At 43.3% G+C, this 16999-nt stretch overlaps 1 protein-coding gene across 1 annotated transcript; it reads right to left on the reverse strand.

Annotated features, from left to right (window-relative positions):
- Positions 1–12922: 12922 nt before the first annotated feature.
- On the reverse strand, positions 12923–16995 carry CETN2 (centrin 2). Its single transcript, XM_061178487.1, has 5 exons — positions 16897–16995; positions 15875–16033; positions 15488–15616; positions 13983–14120; positions 12923–13549 (listed from the first exon to the last, which is right to left on the reverse strand). Exons 1-5 carry the CDS (start codon positions 16993–16995, stop codon positions 13460–13462), a joined length of 615 nt encoding a protein of 204 aa, XP_061034470.1. The 3' UTR covers positions 12923–13459.
- Positions 16996–16999: the final 4 nt, after the last annotated feature.

The following is a 16999-nucleotide window of genomic DNA, read 5'->3' on the forward strand; positions in this document are numbered from 1 at the left end:
CCACGTGCAAAGAAGTCAGTGGGGATTTCGATGTGCCTAGGGCCCTCTGGAGCTACTGGATAGAAGGAAGCTTGGTCCCTAATAGCCTGTATGGAGTCGAGCCCAAGCAGCACCTCAACCCGTCCCCACTGACTTTGAACTAAAACATGAGTGAAAAATATTCCTTTATTAAGTCAGCTCACTGAGATACAGAGATTGTTGGATACAGCATTTAACCCTCAACAACTGATACACCACCTTTATGCTAATGACAATCAAATATACGAATTCTGGGCTTGTATTTCTCATTGTGCATCAGATAATTGACAATGGTTGCCCAAAATGATAAGACAGAGAATGTTTTTTTAAAGTCGATTAAAGTCACAGAAATTCATTTATTCATTGAACAAATATCAATTGATTTTAGTATTAATCAATAAATATCTATTAGTTATAATAAATGTCTATTAATCAACAAATATCTATTAATTTTAGTATCTTTCTCACGCAGAACGCATCGCCTAGTACACCAGGCACTGTACTAGTTGCCAGGACTGGACCTATCTTACCAGCCCCTGGTAACCTCTTTCTGTCTCTATGTATTTGTCTATTCCAGGTACATCACGCAAGCAGACAAATACAGTATTTGTCCTTCTGTGTCTGACTTTTTTCACTAAGCATAATGTTTTCAGGGTCCATCCATATTATAGCATATATCAAATTTTCATTCCTTTTATAGCTGAATAATATTCCATTGTGTTATATAAACCATATTTTGTTTATCTATTTATCTGTTGATGGACACTTGAGTTTCCACCTTTTGGCTATTGTGAATAATGTTGCTATGAACATGGGTATGCAAATATCTTTTCATGTCTATACTTTCAATTCTTTTTGTAATACACCTAAGAGTGGAATTGTTGGGTCATATGGTAGTTCAATGTTTAATCTTCTGACAAGTCACCAAACTATTTTCAAAAGTGGCTGCACAATTTTATGCTCCCACCAGCAATGAACCAGGGTTCCACTGTCTTCACATCCTCACCAACACTTGTCATTTTCCATTTTTTCTGGCCATCCTAGTGCATGTGTTATGTTATTTAATAATATTTTTAAATAAGAAAATCATACATGAATACAATCTTGTTTTAAGAAATTTAAACCCAAAGCAGCTTAAAAGGAGTAAGTCCATTTCACTATAGCCCCCTCCAAGTGCCTTCTTCTCTCCAGAGAAAACCACTGTTAAAAGTTTGGTGCTCATCTTTCCACACCTTGTTCTCTGCATTTATATTCTTACAGAGGTTGAATGGAAGATTATACATAATGTATACACATGCATTATGTCATTAATATCAATTTCCATCTTTCTTTCCACTTCCACTGTTCTTTCTGTTAGAGAAATTCCACCTCTGAAATCTTACGCTATAGCTTATCCCACTGGTTATAATGTGGTCATTGATGTCCTGGAAGAGTAAGCTGCGTTGACTAGTTTTGTCACTAGCAGCTGAATTTTAGTATCTTTCTCATGCAGAGTGCATCACCTAGGAAGTGTCAGGCTTGTTTTGGAATGACAACAACTCTTTATGCTCCTTTCCCTCTCTGAAATCGCTTACTTTGGGAAAAAAAAGAATTGGAAAGATTTTCTCCCTTTTGAAGAAAACAACTGTCCAACAGTTCCAAATGGGAAACAGGTAGTGTTTGACAAGACATTGCCCTCTGCTGGCTGTATTAGTTGAGGTTCTCCAGAATAGGAGATTTTATATATATATATATATAGAGAGAGAGAGAGAGAGAGAGAGAGAGAGAGAGAGAGAGAGAAAGAGAGAGATTATAAGGAATTGACTGGAAGGATTATGGAGGCTGACAAGTTTCAAGATCTGCAGGGTGAGTCAGCAAGCTGGAGACCCAGGAGAGCCAATGGCATAAGTTTCAGTCTGAGTGTGAAGGTCTGGAAACGAGGAGAGCCAGTGGTGTAGTTCCTGTCTGAAGGCTGGTAGACTCAAGACCCAGGAAGAGCCAACATCCCAGTTCAAAGGAGGAATTCTTTGTCTCTTACTCAGGGGAAGGGTCAGGCTTTTTGTTCTATTCATGCCTTCCACTGATTGAATGAGGCCCACCCACATTAGGGAGAGCAATCTGCTTTTCTCAGTCCATAGATGTAAATGTTAATATCCAAAAACACCCTCACAGAAACACCCAGAATGTTTGACACATGACCCAGTTGAGTTGACACATAAAATTAACCATTGGACTGGTCATGTGAACTGCTTTGGAGACCAAACCCAGAGCAGGAAGCTGTGGTGTATTTAAGCAATTGCCCTGATGGGTGTTGCAAGCAATCAAAATTCTATGTAAGAAATTAAGAATAGAAAACTTGTAAACCAACCCAGAGAGAAGAATAGGCTCAACCATCTAGTTTTCAGTTAAAAGTTTTTAAACTAATTGAAACAAGGGGCATGTTGTCTTAGAGAGCAGAGTGATAAAGTAGAAAGATCATGAACTTTAGAGTCAGAAACTCTGAGCCTCAGCTACTTTATCTGTAAAATGGGGTAATAATAATCCTTGCCCAACGCTGATAATTCAAGGATCAAGATTTCCCAAACTCTTTATGGTTTAGAAAGGACTAAGAGTTTGGAAAATCTTGGGTCTGGGAGTTATAGGCCACTGTCCCTAGAATGATTGATTAAACCTGACCAGCAAGAGAGAAGAACTGGTTGTGGATGAGGAAATGACCAGAATTTGGGAAAAAATAATAATGACATTTTGAGGTTCATAATAATAGCAGACAAGCTTGGGTGGAAATCAGACATGAACTTACTTAGACGAGAGGATCTGAGAAGGCAGACTCCAGGGGGAAAAGGGCAGAAAGCAAAATAGCACGCAACACAATTTGCAGTCCTACTGCTAGAGACTCTAAGGGAAGTGGCTCCGAAAGATGAGGATTCTAAAAAGGGGAAATCTGCCTTCATTACTTCAAATTCCAGAGCAAAAATTGTCCCCAGAAATTTCCCAATCTCAAATCATCCAAATGAGATTTAAAAATAAAAACAGTCAGCCATGTGGCTATGCAGGGAGACCTCTAAATGAGCTCATATTATGAAAAGATATATGCTTCCACCCTGGCTCCCATAGGCAATTCACAACACAGCTGCCAGTGTGAGACTTTCCACTACAAGGCAGCTTACCTTCCTGATCAGCTCTCAGTGATGACAACCCATCGTCTGCAGAACATAACCATTACTTATGGGGTTTATGAGGCCTTACCTTACCCGACCCCTGCCTCCTTCTCCAACCTGACATTTTTCAATTGTTCACTTTGCTGCAGCCACATGGACCTCCTCATGTTCCTCACTCACACCAACCCCACTGCTGCCTCAGGTCCTTTGTACTTGCTGTTCTCTCTGCTGGGGTACTCTTTCCCCAGATCTCCTCATGGCTTCAGGTCTTTGCTTGAATGTCATCCCCATAGAGAAGCCTTCCCTTACCATCCTGTCTAAAATAGCACCCCTACATCCTTTTCTGTCTCCTCTTCCTGCTTTATTTTCTTGAGATTTTTTTTGTCTCCTTCACCAGAATGTACATCCCATGAGGCTAAGGTCTGTATTTTGTTTACTTCAGGGCCTGAATCAGAATAGATGCTCATTATTGCTGAATAAATGATAAATAAATTCAAATGATAGAAGGAGAGAAAAGATCTAATGATTGATTCAAAAACAAAAAAAAGCAATGGTATGAATCCCAAACAACAATTTCAGGAAGGCTAGACCTCAAAATGGATTGAGGCTTTTGAAAACTGCTAAAGACGGATAAGTAAAAGGCCTTTTAAACAGTATAAGGAGGGGAAAGAACAACTTCTTAAAGAAAATAAATCCTCTTTTGTTGGCATTTTACTTCAAGAAGATTGATTTTCAAGCTGAAAAAGGCTAAAAGGGTTGGGAGAGGAGATGACCAGAAACCCAGGCAAGTGGTGATATTGTTGGAATCAAAAGGCTCCAAGGAGTGGAGGGTCGCCAGGAGGTCTAGACAGGGACAGAAACAGCATTGTAGAGATTCCCAGAACCCGAAGTGGCAAGAAAGCAGCAGCCTCAGGTCCTCGGGCAGAGCCAAGAAACAGATCTCAGGGAATGCCTGTGTGGACAAAGGACCACAAAACTAGGTCTCACACACTACTACTATTATTACTACTGCTGCTACTACTACACAATGCTACGGGTTTGCGTATTTCTCTCCATGCCCCAAATGGCAATGCCCGATTCCAAGGCAGTGGGTCTGAATCTCCTTAGGCTCATGGTCTTTGAACAATTCTGATGAAAGCTGCCCACCTGCCTGTACCCTCAAATTGTGCATGTTATTTCAGGAGATTTAAGAACGTCCTTGGAGTAATTCATGGACCTCTGAAGTGTAAGTGTCGCAGGTTAAGAATCCTTGTTCTAGACATATGGACACCAAGGGGGGAAAACTGTGGTGTGGTGGGGATGGTGGTGTGCTGAATTGGGCGATTGGGATTGATATGTATACACTGATGTGTATAAAATTGATGACTAATAAGAACCTGCAGTATAAAAAAACAAACAAACAAAACAACTAATACTAAACTTTCATTGGGTTATTTGTATGGAAATATGTTAATATAAATGTTTCAGACATTACATGAAATTTCTAAAAATCTTATATGTTCTGGTATAATGTTATAAGTCATAATCCTAGTTATTACTTTAGAATGTGTATCTCAGAAATAACTAATTTTCTTGTCAACTGCATTATTATGAACTTTCATCAAATCTTTAACCGTGGTCATTTTTAAGTCTTTTGTCATTCACAGACAGTTCTGGGTGTACTCTGATGCTTTTGCAAATATGTTCCTATAAAAGGGTTTCATCTTCAAGAAATTCATGGAAAAGACTCTGACAAGTACAGGTTTCTGGTAACTGACTGTACTGCTGAACTGAATGAATAAGCATTTTCAGAACTCTAATGGAAAACTGATGAATTCATAAAAGTGCTAACAAAAGATCAAGATGAAAAAAAAATTAATTACATGGGACTGAGTGAACTGATGAGGATGAGTATAATTTTTGTGACTTTCTGTTTGAATTAAAAAAAAATCCCACAAGGACTCAGAGGCAAAGAATATAGAAATCAATTTTCACTGCAAAGTAAAGGAGCTGTTACAGTGGAGGATTACTGGACTGAATGTCAATATTATGACATAGTATGAGTGTGTTTCATGTTTGGTAATTGCAATCATTGTTGCTTTTGTTGTGGTCATCCATGTACAGTGCTTGGTGTCAGTCTATTTATCTCTTGTAAAAATAAAATACAGTGTGTGTGTGTGAAAAAAAAAAAAAAGGTAATAGACCTTGCCAGTTGCCCGCTAAAGAGATTGTACCAATTTACATTCTCACCAATACAGAGTTACCAGGTTTTTGGATCTTTGCCAATGCAAAAAAATAAAATAAAAATAAAAGTGAGTAGAGTTTGTACATTCAGACACGGGGAATAGATTTCCTCTACTAAGCAGGTTTAATGAGACATGTGAAGCAGGAAAAAAAATTGTTTTCTCATTACAAAAAAAAAAAAAAAAAAGAATCCTTGTTCTAAAGGTATCTCCCTAAATTGCACCACTGGGATGAATGGTGTAACTCCCAAACCCTACAGTTGAGGATTTTAGCCAAATTCTGAATTTTTTCATTCACCAAATGTTTATTGAATGCCTGCCATGTGCTAGGCTCTGTTCTAAGCTCTTTAGATATATTGGATTATTTAATCCTTACAACTGCCCTTGAGGTGGGTTCTGTTAATAAACCCCCTTTGAACCCTCTTGCACTGTTGGTGGGAGTGTAACTTGGTACAACCACTATGAAGGACAGTATGGAAGTTCCTTAAAAAACTAAAAATAGAGTTACCATATGATCCTGCAATCCCGCTCCTGGGCATATATCCAGAGAAAACCATAATTTGAAAAGATACATGCACCCCAATGTTCATTGCCACACTATTTACAATAGCAAGACGTGGAAGCAACCTAAATGTCCATCAGCAAAGGAATGGATAAAGAAGATGTGGTACATATATACAATGGAATATTACTCAGCCATTAAAAAGGATGAAATAATGCCATTTGCAGCAACATGGATGGACCTGGAGATTATCATACTAAGTGAAGTAAGTCAGACAGAGAAAGACGAATGTCATATGCTATCACTCATATGTGGCATCTAATTTTTAAAAATGATGTAAATGAACTTATTTACAAAACGGAAACAGACTCACAGATTTTGAAAATAAACTTATGGTTACCAAAGGGGAAAGGTGGGGGGAGGGATAAATTAGGAGTTTGGGATTGACATATACACACTACTATATATAAAATAGATAACCAACAAGGACCTACTTTATAGCACAGGGAACTCTACTCAGTATTCTGTAATAACCTATATGGGAAAATAATCTAAAATGAGTGGATATATGTATATGTATAACTGATTCACTTTGCTGTACACCTGAAACTAACACAACATTGTAAATCAACTATACTCCAATAAAATTTTTTTAAAGAACCTTCGACAGATGAAACCAATGAAGTACTGAGGCTTTAGGTAACTTGCCAGAGGTCACATAATGGAATTTCACTTGTCTAGCTCCAGAGACACTTCACCGCTACTCCACGGTGCCCCTCAAGAGGTTGGTGTCTGTTCTTCAGAGAGCCAGGTTCATCCACCGACAACAACATCAGAAATTCTGTCACACTGCCTCTGGTTACTGATCTTTCCAATGCTTTTCAGACTCAGTTTGCCATCATTGGACCTATTTGTATGAGGGATTGCACAAATATTCACCCACATACAACATCTCACAAGGAGATGGCCTCACATCCACGTACAAGGTTACACTCTAAATTGAGAAAAAAATTTTCGGGGGGGCGGGGGCAAGGCTGCATACCCCCACGTCCAAGTTTTGTTTCCTTGACATCACCATGTGCACTTCTGGTCAGGACACTTGGTGGAATAAAGGAAGTTTTTCAGTAAAAGAGAGACATGTATGAGTTTGCTGGGGCTGCCAAGACAAAGTCCCACAGATTTGGGGGCTTAAACAACAGACATGTATTGTCTCCCAGTTCTGGAAGCTAGAAGTGCAAAATCAAGGTGTTGGCAGAATTGGTTCCTTCCGAGGCTGTGAGGAAAGGATCTACTCCAGGCTTCTCTCCTTGCCTTATAGATGACTGTCTCTCTCTGTCTCTTCATTGTCTTCCCTCTACGCATGCCTGCATCCAAATTTCCCTTTTTTCTGAGAACCCCAGTCAGATTGGATGGGGGCGCATCTTAATGAACTCATTATAACTTGGTAAAGACCCTATCTCCAAATATAGTCACATTCTGAGGTCCTGGGGGCTAGGACTGCAACGTATCTTTTAAGAGAACACAATTCAAGCCATAAGAAGGCACAGTAGTCAGAAAAAAAGCCACAGAATGCTGGAATTTTTAATGAGTTAATAAACCCTTGCTACAGGATCAACAAAGCTGGCAAATGATGAGGCCTGACTGTGAACAGAGCATTTTACTGGGTACAAAGCATGGCTACGAAGAAATCAAAAGCACATCTGTGCCCTTCCCTTGATAAATGTTCGGTGTACTTGGGGAATCTCAATGAGGCCATGTAGCAGGTAAACAATTTTCCCTGCAAACACTCAGAAATGCAAACACGTCATTTTATTCTTTTTTTTTTAATTTTTATTTATTTATTTATTTATGGCTGCGTTGGGTCTTTGTTTCTGTGCGAGGGCTTTCTCTTGTTGCGGCAAGCGGGGGCCACTCTTCATCGCGGTGCGCGGGCCTCTCACCATCGCGGCCTCTCTTGTTGTGGAGCACAGGCTCCAGACGCGCAGGCTCAGTAATTGTGGCTCACAGGCCTTGTTGCTCCGCGGCATGTGGGATCTTCCCAGACCAGGGCTCGAACCCGTGTCCCCTGCATTGGCAGGCAGATTCTCAACCACTGCGCCACCAAGGAAGCCCCTTTATTCTCTTTTAATTAGACTTAATCAAGCTTCCAACCAGACAAGCCATCCTTCTATCAGTGTCCGCACCTGGTAGCTTTTCTGAGGGGTCCACAGCTCTGCCAGGATTCTCGACACTGTGGCATCCTCTCCATCACACTCCAAGGCTGTTTGGGACCACAGCCCTCTCAGGGCACCTGAGAAGATCCAGCTTGAACCATTGGACTCCAGGTGACTCGGTGCCTTGGAGCCTCTCTGTCCTGGCACTCCACCTAGTGGCAAGGGACATATCTGCAAGGCTGCTGTCTCAATTCTCAATTCCAGCTAGGAAGCAGCCCACAAATACTCCTACCGTCAAACAAAAGTTTTTCTGAAAGGAGGGGACTCTTAGGTCGAGTTTCACAAGATGAGAAGAATACAGATTTGGGCGGAAATGGGGGCTATATTTCAATAGGGACGATGGCAGGGGCATAAGTACATATATAGAAATTAACCCTATACCAAGGATAACATATATAGGCACTGATTAAGGACAGAACAGTCCAAGTTAAGGAGGAAACTGAGGCTCAAGACAGTTAAGTCACGGACTTCCCTGGTGGCGCAGTGGTTAAGAATCCACCTGCCAATGCAGGGGACACAGGTCCGAGCCCTGGTCCGGGAAGATCCCACATGCCACGGAACAATGAAGCCCGTGCACCACAACTACTGAGCCTGCGCTCTAGAGCCTGCGAACCACATCTACTGAAGCCCGCATGCCTAGAGCCCATACTCCACAACAAGAGAAGCCACTGCAATGAGAAGCCCGTGCACCCCAACGAAGAGTAGCCCCCGCTCGCCACAACTAGAGAAAGCCGGTGCGCAGCAACGAAGACCCAACGCAGCCAAAAATAAATAAATTTATATTAGAAAAGCACAGTTAAGTCATGTCCCCCGGGGCCACAGCTGCTGAGTAGAAGAGTTGAGATCTGAAGCAGGTATGACTCAGTCTAAAGGCCAGGCTCCTTCCCTAAGCAAGATAGTGGCACAAGGAAGATGGTACCGCAGATCATCTTGGGAAAAGACAGGACAGAAAAAGCAACTAGGAGGACATTACAGCATTCCAAATTTGGGTTGAGGTGGTGGCTTCAGAAATGAAAAAGGAAGAGGAGGATCAGAGTGACTACTGTAGGGAAATCTTGGTGACATAATAGATGTTCAGCGCAAAGAGGAGAAAGGCAATGAAAATGACAAGCCTCTAAACCATGGCAATCACAAAGAAAAAGGGGAAAGGCTTAGAAGACTGAGGGTCAGCAGGGAAAAGCACAAGAGGTGACTTGGCTTCCAGATACATCAAGTTCTGATGGTGATGTTTTTAGAATTGGGCTCAGAGCCCCTGTGAGAGTTTTGGGCACTGCTGATTGGGATTTGGGTCACTAAATATGTCCCATATGTCACAGCATGGCACACCAGGATGGCATCATTGCTCCACAGCTGCAATCAATGAAGATTGATAACTTTTGCTACAAGTGAAGATGCACAATATTCCAGCGACTTCAAGAATATAGGATGTTGAGCTGAGCAGGTCATGAGACATGGAATGGAGGAGGGAGCCACTTGCTGCAAGACACTTATCACGAAGGCCGTGGAGGGCTCATAAAAGGGTATTTCCTGGCCTGTGGCAGAACTTGGCTTCGTGGGGTGAGCCATCAGGGAGTAAGCAGGTCTAGGCAAACAAAAGGGTGATTAAGTGTGTAGTGAAATGACTACTGGCTGTTTTTTACAGAAATGTGAGTGAGCTGTAATTGTAGGTAAAGTGTGGTTTTGAGTGTATTCTCCCTTTGAATGTGCTTCCAAAATTCCTACTATTTGAAAGTGTGACAAAAACAAGAATTTAAAATCTGATAGAGGGTGAAAGGACTTCAAAAGGGCCCCCTAGGGCACCCAATGTGCATTTTCACCCTTCGATGCCTGGTCAACATTCTGGGTCCAGGAGCTCTTCCATGTTGAAAAGGACAGGAACTGAGCTTCCTCCTTTCTTTAAACAACTTCCTTAGATTCTACTCATATCAAACCTGAGTATGGCTACCGATGAATCTGGCTGTTCCTAGTAGTTGGAACACTTTGGAGCAAAGAAAAGACTAATCCCCTGGAGAGTTATTTCAAGGAAACTTAGTACATCCCTGAGTTACTAGGGAGGCCCACAAAGCCCAACAGGAACTGACTTCTCCCTCCCCATCCCACTCACCTTTTCTCCCATCCCACCCCCATCTCTCCACCACCCCATTCCCACCACCACCCCCATCTCTCCACAGCATCCTCATGGGAACTGATGGCAGCTCCCTCTCCATCCCTGCCCCTCCATCTCCCCACACCTCTCTGCTCCAGCCCCATATGAAGGCACTTCTGCTCCCTCTCCATCCACATCCCTGCCACCTCCCTATGATTCTCTCTGGTCCATCTTACATCAACTAACTTCAGCTCCCGCTCCTTCCCAATACCCAGCCCAACACGGAATGCCCTCTCTCACTCACCATCCTCCCACACCCACCCATATGCTTCTCTACTCCACCCTCAAATGAACTAACCTCTGCTTCCCTTCCCCCCAACTCTACCTGCATATCTCTGGTCAAGCCCCACATGTAGGAACCCCTGGTCCCTCCTCCCCCTTCCCCCAACTCCCATAGAGCTCTCTGGTTTATCTTCCTGCAAATCAGTCAAAATCTTGTATCATCAAAATCCTGCCCCCACTCTCCCACAACTCTCTGGTCCAGCCCAACATGAACTGAACTATGTATCCTTTCCCTCCCCATCACCCCAATCCCACTATAGTTCTCTGTTCCAGCTGAACATGATCTAACACCTGCTCCCTTCCCCTCCTCATCACCCCCAAGCCCCTACAGCCCTGATCCGTCTGCACAGAAACCAACCCTTTCTCCCTCTCCCTCTCCTTTCCCCACCCATCACTTTTTCCAACCCACATGGATGGACCTCAGTCCCTTACTTCCCAGTCCCCAATTACCTTTCTGTTCCATCACCAGTTGACCTGACCTCGGCTACCTCTCCCAGTGCACCCCGCCATACTCCCCCTACATCTCTGGTCCACCCACAAGGGCTGACCCGTTCCCTCTCTCTCCCTGCCCATCCCCCACCATCCCCCTCCAGCTCTGTAGACCATCCATCCTCGGGGACTGACCTACCTTGTCTCTCCCTCCCTATCCACCCCCACACTGCCCAGAGTTTACCCAACCACTCTGCCTACATCTCTTGGTCCAGCCCCACATGAACCAACCTCTACTCCGCTCCCTTTTCATGACCCTACACTCACCCTACACTCTCTGCAACAACTGCACCTGTGCTAGCCTCGCCTACCATTCCCTCCCCATCCTTCCCATCCCATCAGTCTATCTGATCCAGCCCCACATGAACTGACCCCAGCCTCCTCTCCATCCAAATCTCCCCACCCCCTTGCAGCTCTTTTCTGCCTCCAGTGAACTGGCTCCAGATCCTCCTCCATCCCCATCTTCCCGACCCTCCCGTGACTCTGCTCCAGGGCCACATCCACTGATTCGTGCAAACCTATCTTAGAATGGCTGCCAGGCATAGATATGGCAAGCACATTATGTCTGTCCTTATCCTTAGGGATAACATGTTACTTGCCACTCTCCCTCCCTCCAAGAGATTCTGACTTTATTTCATTTAGGAGAACGTTAAGCAGGAGGAGATAAGAATGTTTCCAGGGTGACAGTTAACAGTGAAATGGGAAGTAGGGCCCAGTTTTTTCACTCATTTCCAATATTGTACGTCTTTTATCAGATCATATGCCTCTTATTTAAAAACAGCAATATGACAAAGGTCAACTCCTCACAGGAAATGCTGTCAACTCGACTTTGGGGACAGTAATCATAAAAGCTTCATGGACCCACATTTAACAAAAAGCTTCTGTGACAACCATACCAAAGGAATGAGTGAGAACAAATACTTCTGAAATGCCTCCTTCTTGGCACTGTAAATCCAGGCCCTTTCTGTTAAGTTTTCATTAGCCCTCCCCAGCGATTCTGAGTTAAGCACCACTCTTCTCCCTATTCACAGACAAGGAGACTGAGGTGCCCAGAGAAGCAGCTTGCCCCAAATTACACAGCCAGAAAGTGGTGGAGCCCCTGTGAGAACCCAGGTCTGAAGCTACTCTGGGGTCCCCCCACATACCTCAGTGTTTCTCAAGGAGAAGCCCCTCTGCAGGAGACTTGTCCAGGGGACCCCCAAGTCCTCCAGGATGCCAGTGTCCAGAGATGAGGCCCACGGTCACACCTCTTTAACATGCACCCCACACAGGGTTGCTAGTTGAAATACAGGACACCCAGGTAAAGTTGAATTTCAGACCAACAATGAATAAACAACAAAATGTCCAAATGGGATATACTTGCACTAAAAAAAATTGATCTGAAATTAGCTTAGTCAGTTTTCCATTCCTCCTCATCCCTTCTTGCTCCTCACCCTCAGCGTGGGGCAGAGACTTTAACGCCATCTGCCAGGATTTCTCTTATAGGTCATCCCATATGGGGCCAGGAGGGAGCTGGACAAGGTCACTGGACCCGAACCACACAGAGATTCTGAGACACCATCCAGCAAATAAACTGACCAGAGGTTGGCTAAGCTCAACCTACTGTCATAATCACCTGGCTTTCCCCAATTTGTCCCAAGCACAAATTACCAATAAGACTCTTTTCCAGCTGTACACTTTGCCAAAACTATTTTTTAGGGCATCATTTAGGCTTATGAAAAACAGTCAACTAATTTTAGAAACTGATGGGTTCCCAGGGCAAAAAACAATTCACGTCCATAGTAAAGGATCATTTTGTTTTCTGTTCACGGGCTGGCAAGGAGTTTGGGATCTACCAGGCTACGTTCAATGAAATGGTTTAGAAGCTGAACTCATAGTCAAGGCTAAAGAAGTCATCCTTAGAGAACAAGAGCTCAAAATAAGAAAGGTTTTATTTGAAGACAAAACAAATAGCGCGCGCACACACACACCCACACACATCCAAATGCAAGTAAGAGAGTTCACCGGGTTTTATAAAAGAGAAAGCTGCACTCAGGTGCCAACTAAAATTGGAACCACTGAAGAGATGCCCCCTGCTTGTGGTGACACAAGTACAACATGTGCTTGTGAAGAAGTTGTTCTGCGGTGGCATAAATGTGGGAATGTGGGATAAGAGTTAAGCGATACAAGGCAGGATAGCAGGTGTGCAAAAGCTCAAAGACCCTTTTCTCCACTCTAACATGCTCTCGTTCTGCCCTGGGGCATTAAAGCAGTCAGCAGGTCACCTTACAAAGAACCTCAATTTCAAAGAACACTTTCAAAAGTTGAAAATAGATTCAGAGTTATTACTAAGGTCATACAGAGTGATCAGTGGGGGAAAAATAATTTACGTTCTCAAAAACCAGGCTTCACACAACAGCAGGCACGAAATCGAGTTCCACGTGCTTGCGTTATAGAAGATGACACTGATCTCAATAAAGGCTGGTCTTCTTCATGATGCGCAGGAACTCTTGCTCATTGACTTCTCCATCTCCATCTCTATCGGCCTCATCAATCATTTCCTGCAGCACAGAAAAGATTCCAGTTAGATTAATTCATAAATGAAATGAAAATGTGACTAAGTAATAGGCTTTTATAATGCTACATGAATAGACAATTGTGGTCCACCTGATGCAAATGTGCTGCTTTTTATAATGGCTTGGTTCCTGAAAAGTCATTTGAAAACCAAGCCATACTTTGCCACACGTGTATCACCTAGAAGGGAGCTCAACGATCATGTTGACTAGGGAGATTCCTAAAACCTAGAATAGTAAGTAAAATTGTTCACGTGTGTATTTTTCTGGGAGCAGCGTCCATAGGTTTGTCACACTATCAAAAGAGAAATTAAGTGGTCAACAGAGCGATGAGAGAACACACTAGTTTTCCTTCCTATGTAACCAGAGAAAATGTAACTCAGAAAAGTCACCCAGGGCTCCAGGCTGATGCGTCACAAACCTGCAGCTCCTCATCGGTGAGGTTTTCACCCAACTCCTTGGCCACACGTTTTAGATTTCTGAACGATATCTTCCCAGTTTCATCATCATCGAAGAGCTTGAAAGCTTTCAGGATTTCTTCTTTGGTATCTTTCTCAGACTTAACAAGTAGAACATAAAACACATGAATATGGAGACACTCGTGACTCATACTTACTCGGCTCCTGCAGCCCCACCACCGCCCATCCCCCCTGCCCTGCACAGACATCTTGGTAACAGCCTTCATGACCATAGGGGCTCGATCACAGAAGATCACACATCAACCAGGGTAGAAAAAGGGGACAAACGATGAAATTATTACAAACCCAGAGACTAAAAAGGAAATATAAAGGATTGTATTTAAAACATTTTCTGTATAAACCAAAGAGAAAGTAGATTTGTTTTTAAGATGTACGAGCAGATGGTGGAGGAGGGATCCTCTTGGTGAGGGTGGAGGGGAAGGGAGGAAAGAGAAGGCTATTTCACTTGTTATGAGATCACAAAGCATAACTGGGATCCCAAGTACTCTAACAGAGGAAAAGAGTAAAATCTCCAAGAGCTCCAAGTCCAAATATTCCTGAAAGGTAGCTAAAGATAGAGAGAGCCTCTAATAAGAGCAATCTGGGAATCAACCTTGAATGTGGGACAGCTTTACTAGGTTGTTACAGAATGTTAAACTTCCTGAACTCTTAAACTAGTCCCTGAAGACAAATGTAGGTGTGATTAGATAATTTCAAAGCAACAGGATTATCAGAGTAGGAACAGGCCTGTGCCCTGGGAAGCACACCTGAAACACTGATGGAGTTACTTTTCCACAGGCCAGTAGAACACAGCGGAGCCACATTAAGGAGGAGCCAGGAGGTCAACAAAAGAGAAATGGACCAATGTGAACACCTTTCCTGGGTGGGACACTCAGGGGACTGAGGTAGACTGGTGAGGTGTCATTTTAGAGTCTCTCTGGACCATTTGGACCCTTTAAAAGGGTGACACCCAAGAGACTAGAAAATGGGTGAATTCAACCTTGGAAGTGGTGAAAGACCAAATCCTCAGTGCAGTAAAAACACAGCCTCAGGCTGAGGCTGCCCAGAATAACGACAAATAGGAGAGAAAAGAATTTCAAACTTTAAATACATGGACTTTGTCCTGTCAAAATGCGAGACACTGTAATATTGTTGCTGTTATTAAAAGTTTTACTGCTTGTGGTTATCACACTGACATACCGGTTGGAGAAAGGTAATAGCAAAAAACATGATAGCAGGAATACTTTTACTTCCTTTCAGAGGGTAAAATGACTTTTCCTGTGACTTTGTGGCCTTGAAGAAAGCCAAGTAGAACCTAAACATCCTAATTCTCAGTCACAAATACTCTCCTTTATCTGAACTCTCCAGTTTGTATTAACTTTTCTTCAATGAAGACATTTCCATATCGAGATTCAAATTTGTCCACCATTATTGGTGGCAAATATGCTGATCATCTTAGCTAACTTACCATTTTCTGAGTCATCACAGTCAAAAAGTCGCTAAAGTTCATTTTTCCTGTCCTTTCCTTATCAATTTCACTTATCATTTTCTTGATCTCTTCTTTCTTGGGTTCAAAGCCCAGTGCCCTCATTGCCACCTACAACAAAAAGAGGATCATCTCAATAGGCACATCTAAACCCAGGAGCGAAACAATGACAGTGCTGAGGGGGTTAAGCCAGCATCTGCCACAATACTGTTAAAATGACTAGGAAACACTATAACATTCAGCAAATTGATATGTGCACTCAATTTTATTTAATAATTCTCGAGGTAAGTAAAGACAGGAAAACACAGCACAGAAGACAAAGAGGCAGAGAAAAGTCAAGGCAGCAGAGCAGGAATGTATAAGGCTTGCCTTAAGTTCCTTAACATCAATTGTCCCAGTTCCGTCAGCATCAAAGAGATCAAAAGCTTCTCGAATTTCCTGTTTCTGTTCTTCAGTAAGCTCCGGTTTAGGACTCATCCTTTTTCGCTGGGCAGTTGATGCCATGTTTGCCTTCTTAAAGTTAGAGGCCTTTATATGTTTTACAAACACAGAAGCACAATATTAAGTAATAGAGTCCACATTTTACATAAAAGTTACAACCACACGCATTTTAAGATAGTTCATACCAACGAATTCCAAAACTTTGCTTAACAAGCTATTGTTTGTAGAAGCAAGGAGATCCCTTGTTCTTTTGGACGTCTCTTATTGAAAAATCATCCCAAAAGAGAGCTAGCCAAGGAGCTGACTGGGGAGAACTGTACAGATAACCAGCTCTCCCTGAATCTGGGGATCCTAATTATAAAAATGTCCTTAGAACGCTACTCCGCTTCACTCTAAGTTCTCCGATTTTCTGATTACTTCTAGATTTAGGCCAAATATTACTAAGGTTAAGATGTATGTTCTGTCAATATCGAATAATAAAATTCAATCCCCTTGGTACATCTGAGCCCTCTCCAAGAAGCTGAAAGCGTTTCCCTAAGTCCCTATATTTAACATTTTAAATGCATTAACAATCAAACATAATAAACTGCCCCCCAGCTCAGTGTGGAAACTTTGCTAGAGGCGGCCAGAAGGCCAGAGTCAGAGAGGGGTCGGGGCCTGGGGGGAACCCGAGTCTTTTTTGCCCAGGGACGGTCACCGAAGGGGCTGGAGAACGCCAGGGGAACCCGAGGGGCGGGTAGGGGGTGGCTGTGGCTGAAGGGGAGACAGCGACGAAGCACAGGCCCAGCAGGGCAGCCGGCATCTCTACCCTACCCTTCCGGGAAAGCTCTCAGAGGAAGAAGGAGTGCGCCAAGGCCGAGAACCGCGCAGGAGAGGCGGCGGGGCCTTGCCAAGGCCTGGGAAGGGCTCAGCCTCTGGACGCGGGGCTCCAGACGGCGGAACGCACTCACCATCGCGGATGGACTCCACTTCCCGTTGTTACGGCAACCGACGTACACAGTGACTCGGCTCCGTTCCCACCGCCCCGCGCGCACGGCGTCTCTCCCCATTGGC

This window comes from Eubalaena glacialis, chromosome X, assembly GCF_028564815.1.
Source record: "Eubalaena glacialis isolate mEubGla1 chromosome X, mEubGla1.1.hap2.+ XY, whole genome shotgun sequence".
NCBI classification, from domain to species: Eukaryota; Metazoa; Chordata; class Mammalia; order Artiodactyla; family Balaenidae; genus Eubalaena; species Eubalaena glacialis.

Bases quoted from the DNA above. Each gene is read 5' to 3' on its own strand.
- CETN2 (XM_061178487.1), bottom strand. From the start codon at position 16,995: ATGGGGAGAGACGCCGTGCGCGCGGGGCGGTGGGAACGGAGCCGAGTC. The intron at 15,617-15,874 runs GCAAGCCTTATA...TTTTTGTTGTAG, and splicing joins TTGATGTTAAGGAACTTAAG to GTGGCAATGAGGGCACTGGG. The intron at 14,121-15,487 runs GTAAGTTAGCTA...CTACTTGTTAAG, and splicing joins CTGTGATGACTCAGAAAATG to TCTGAGAAAGATACCAAAGA.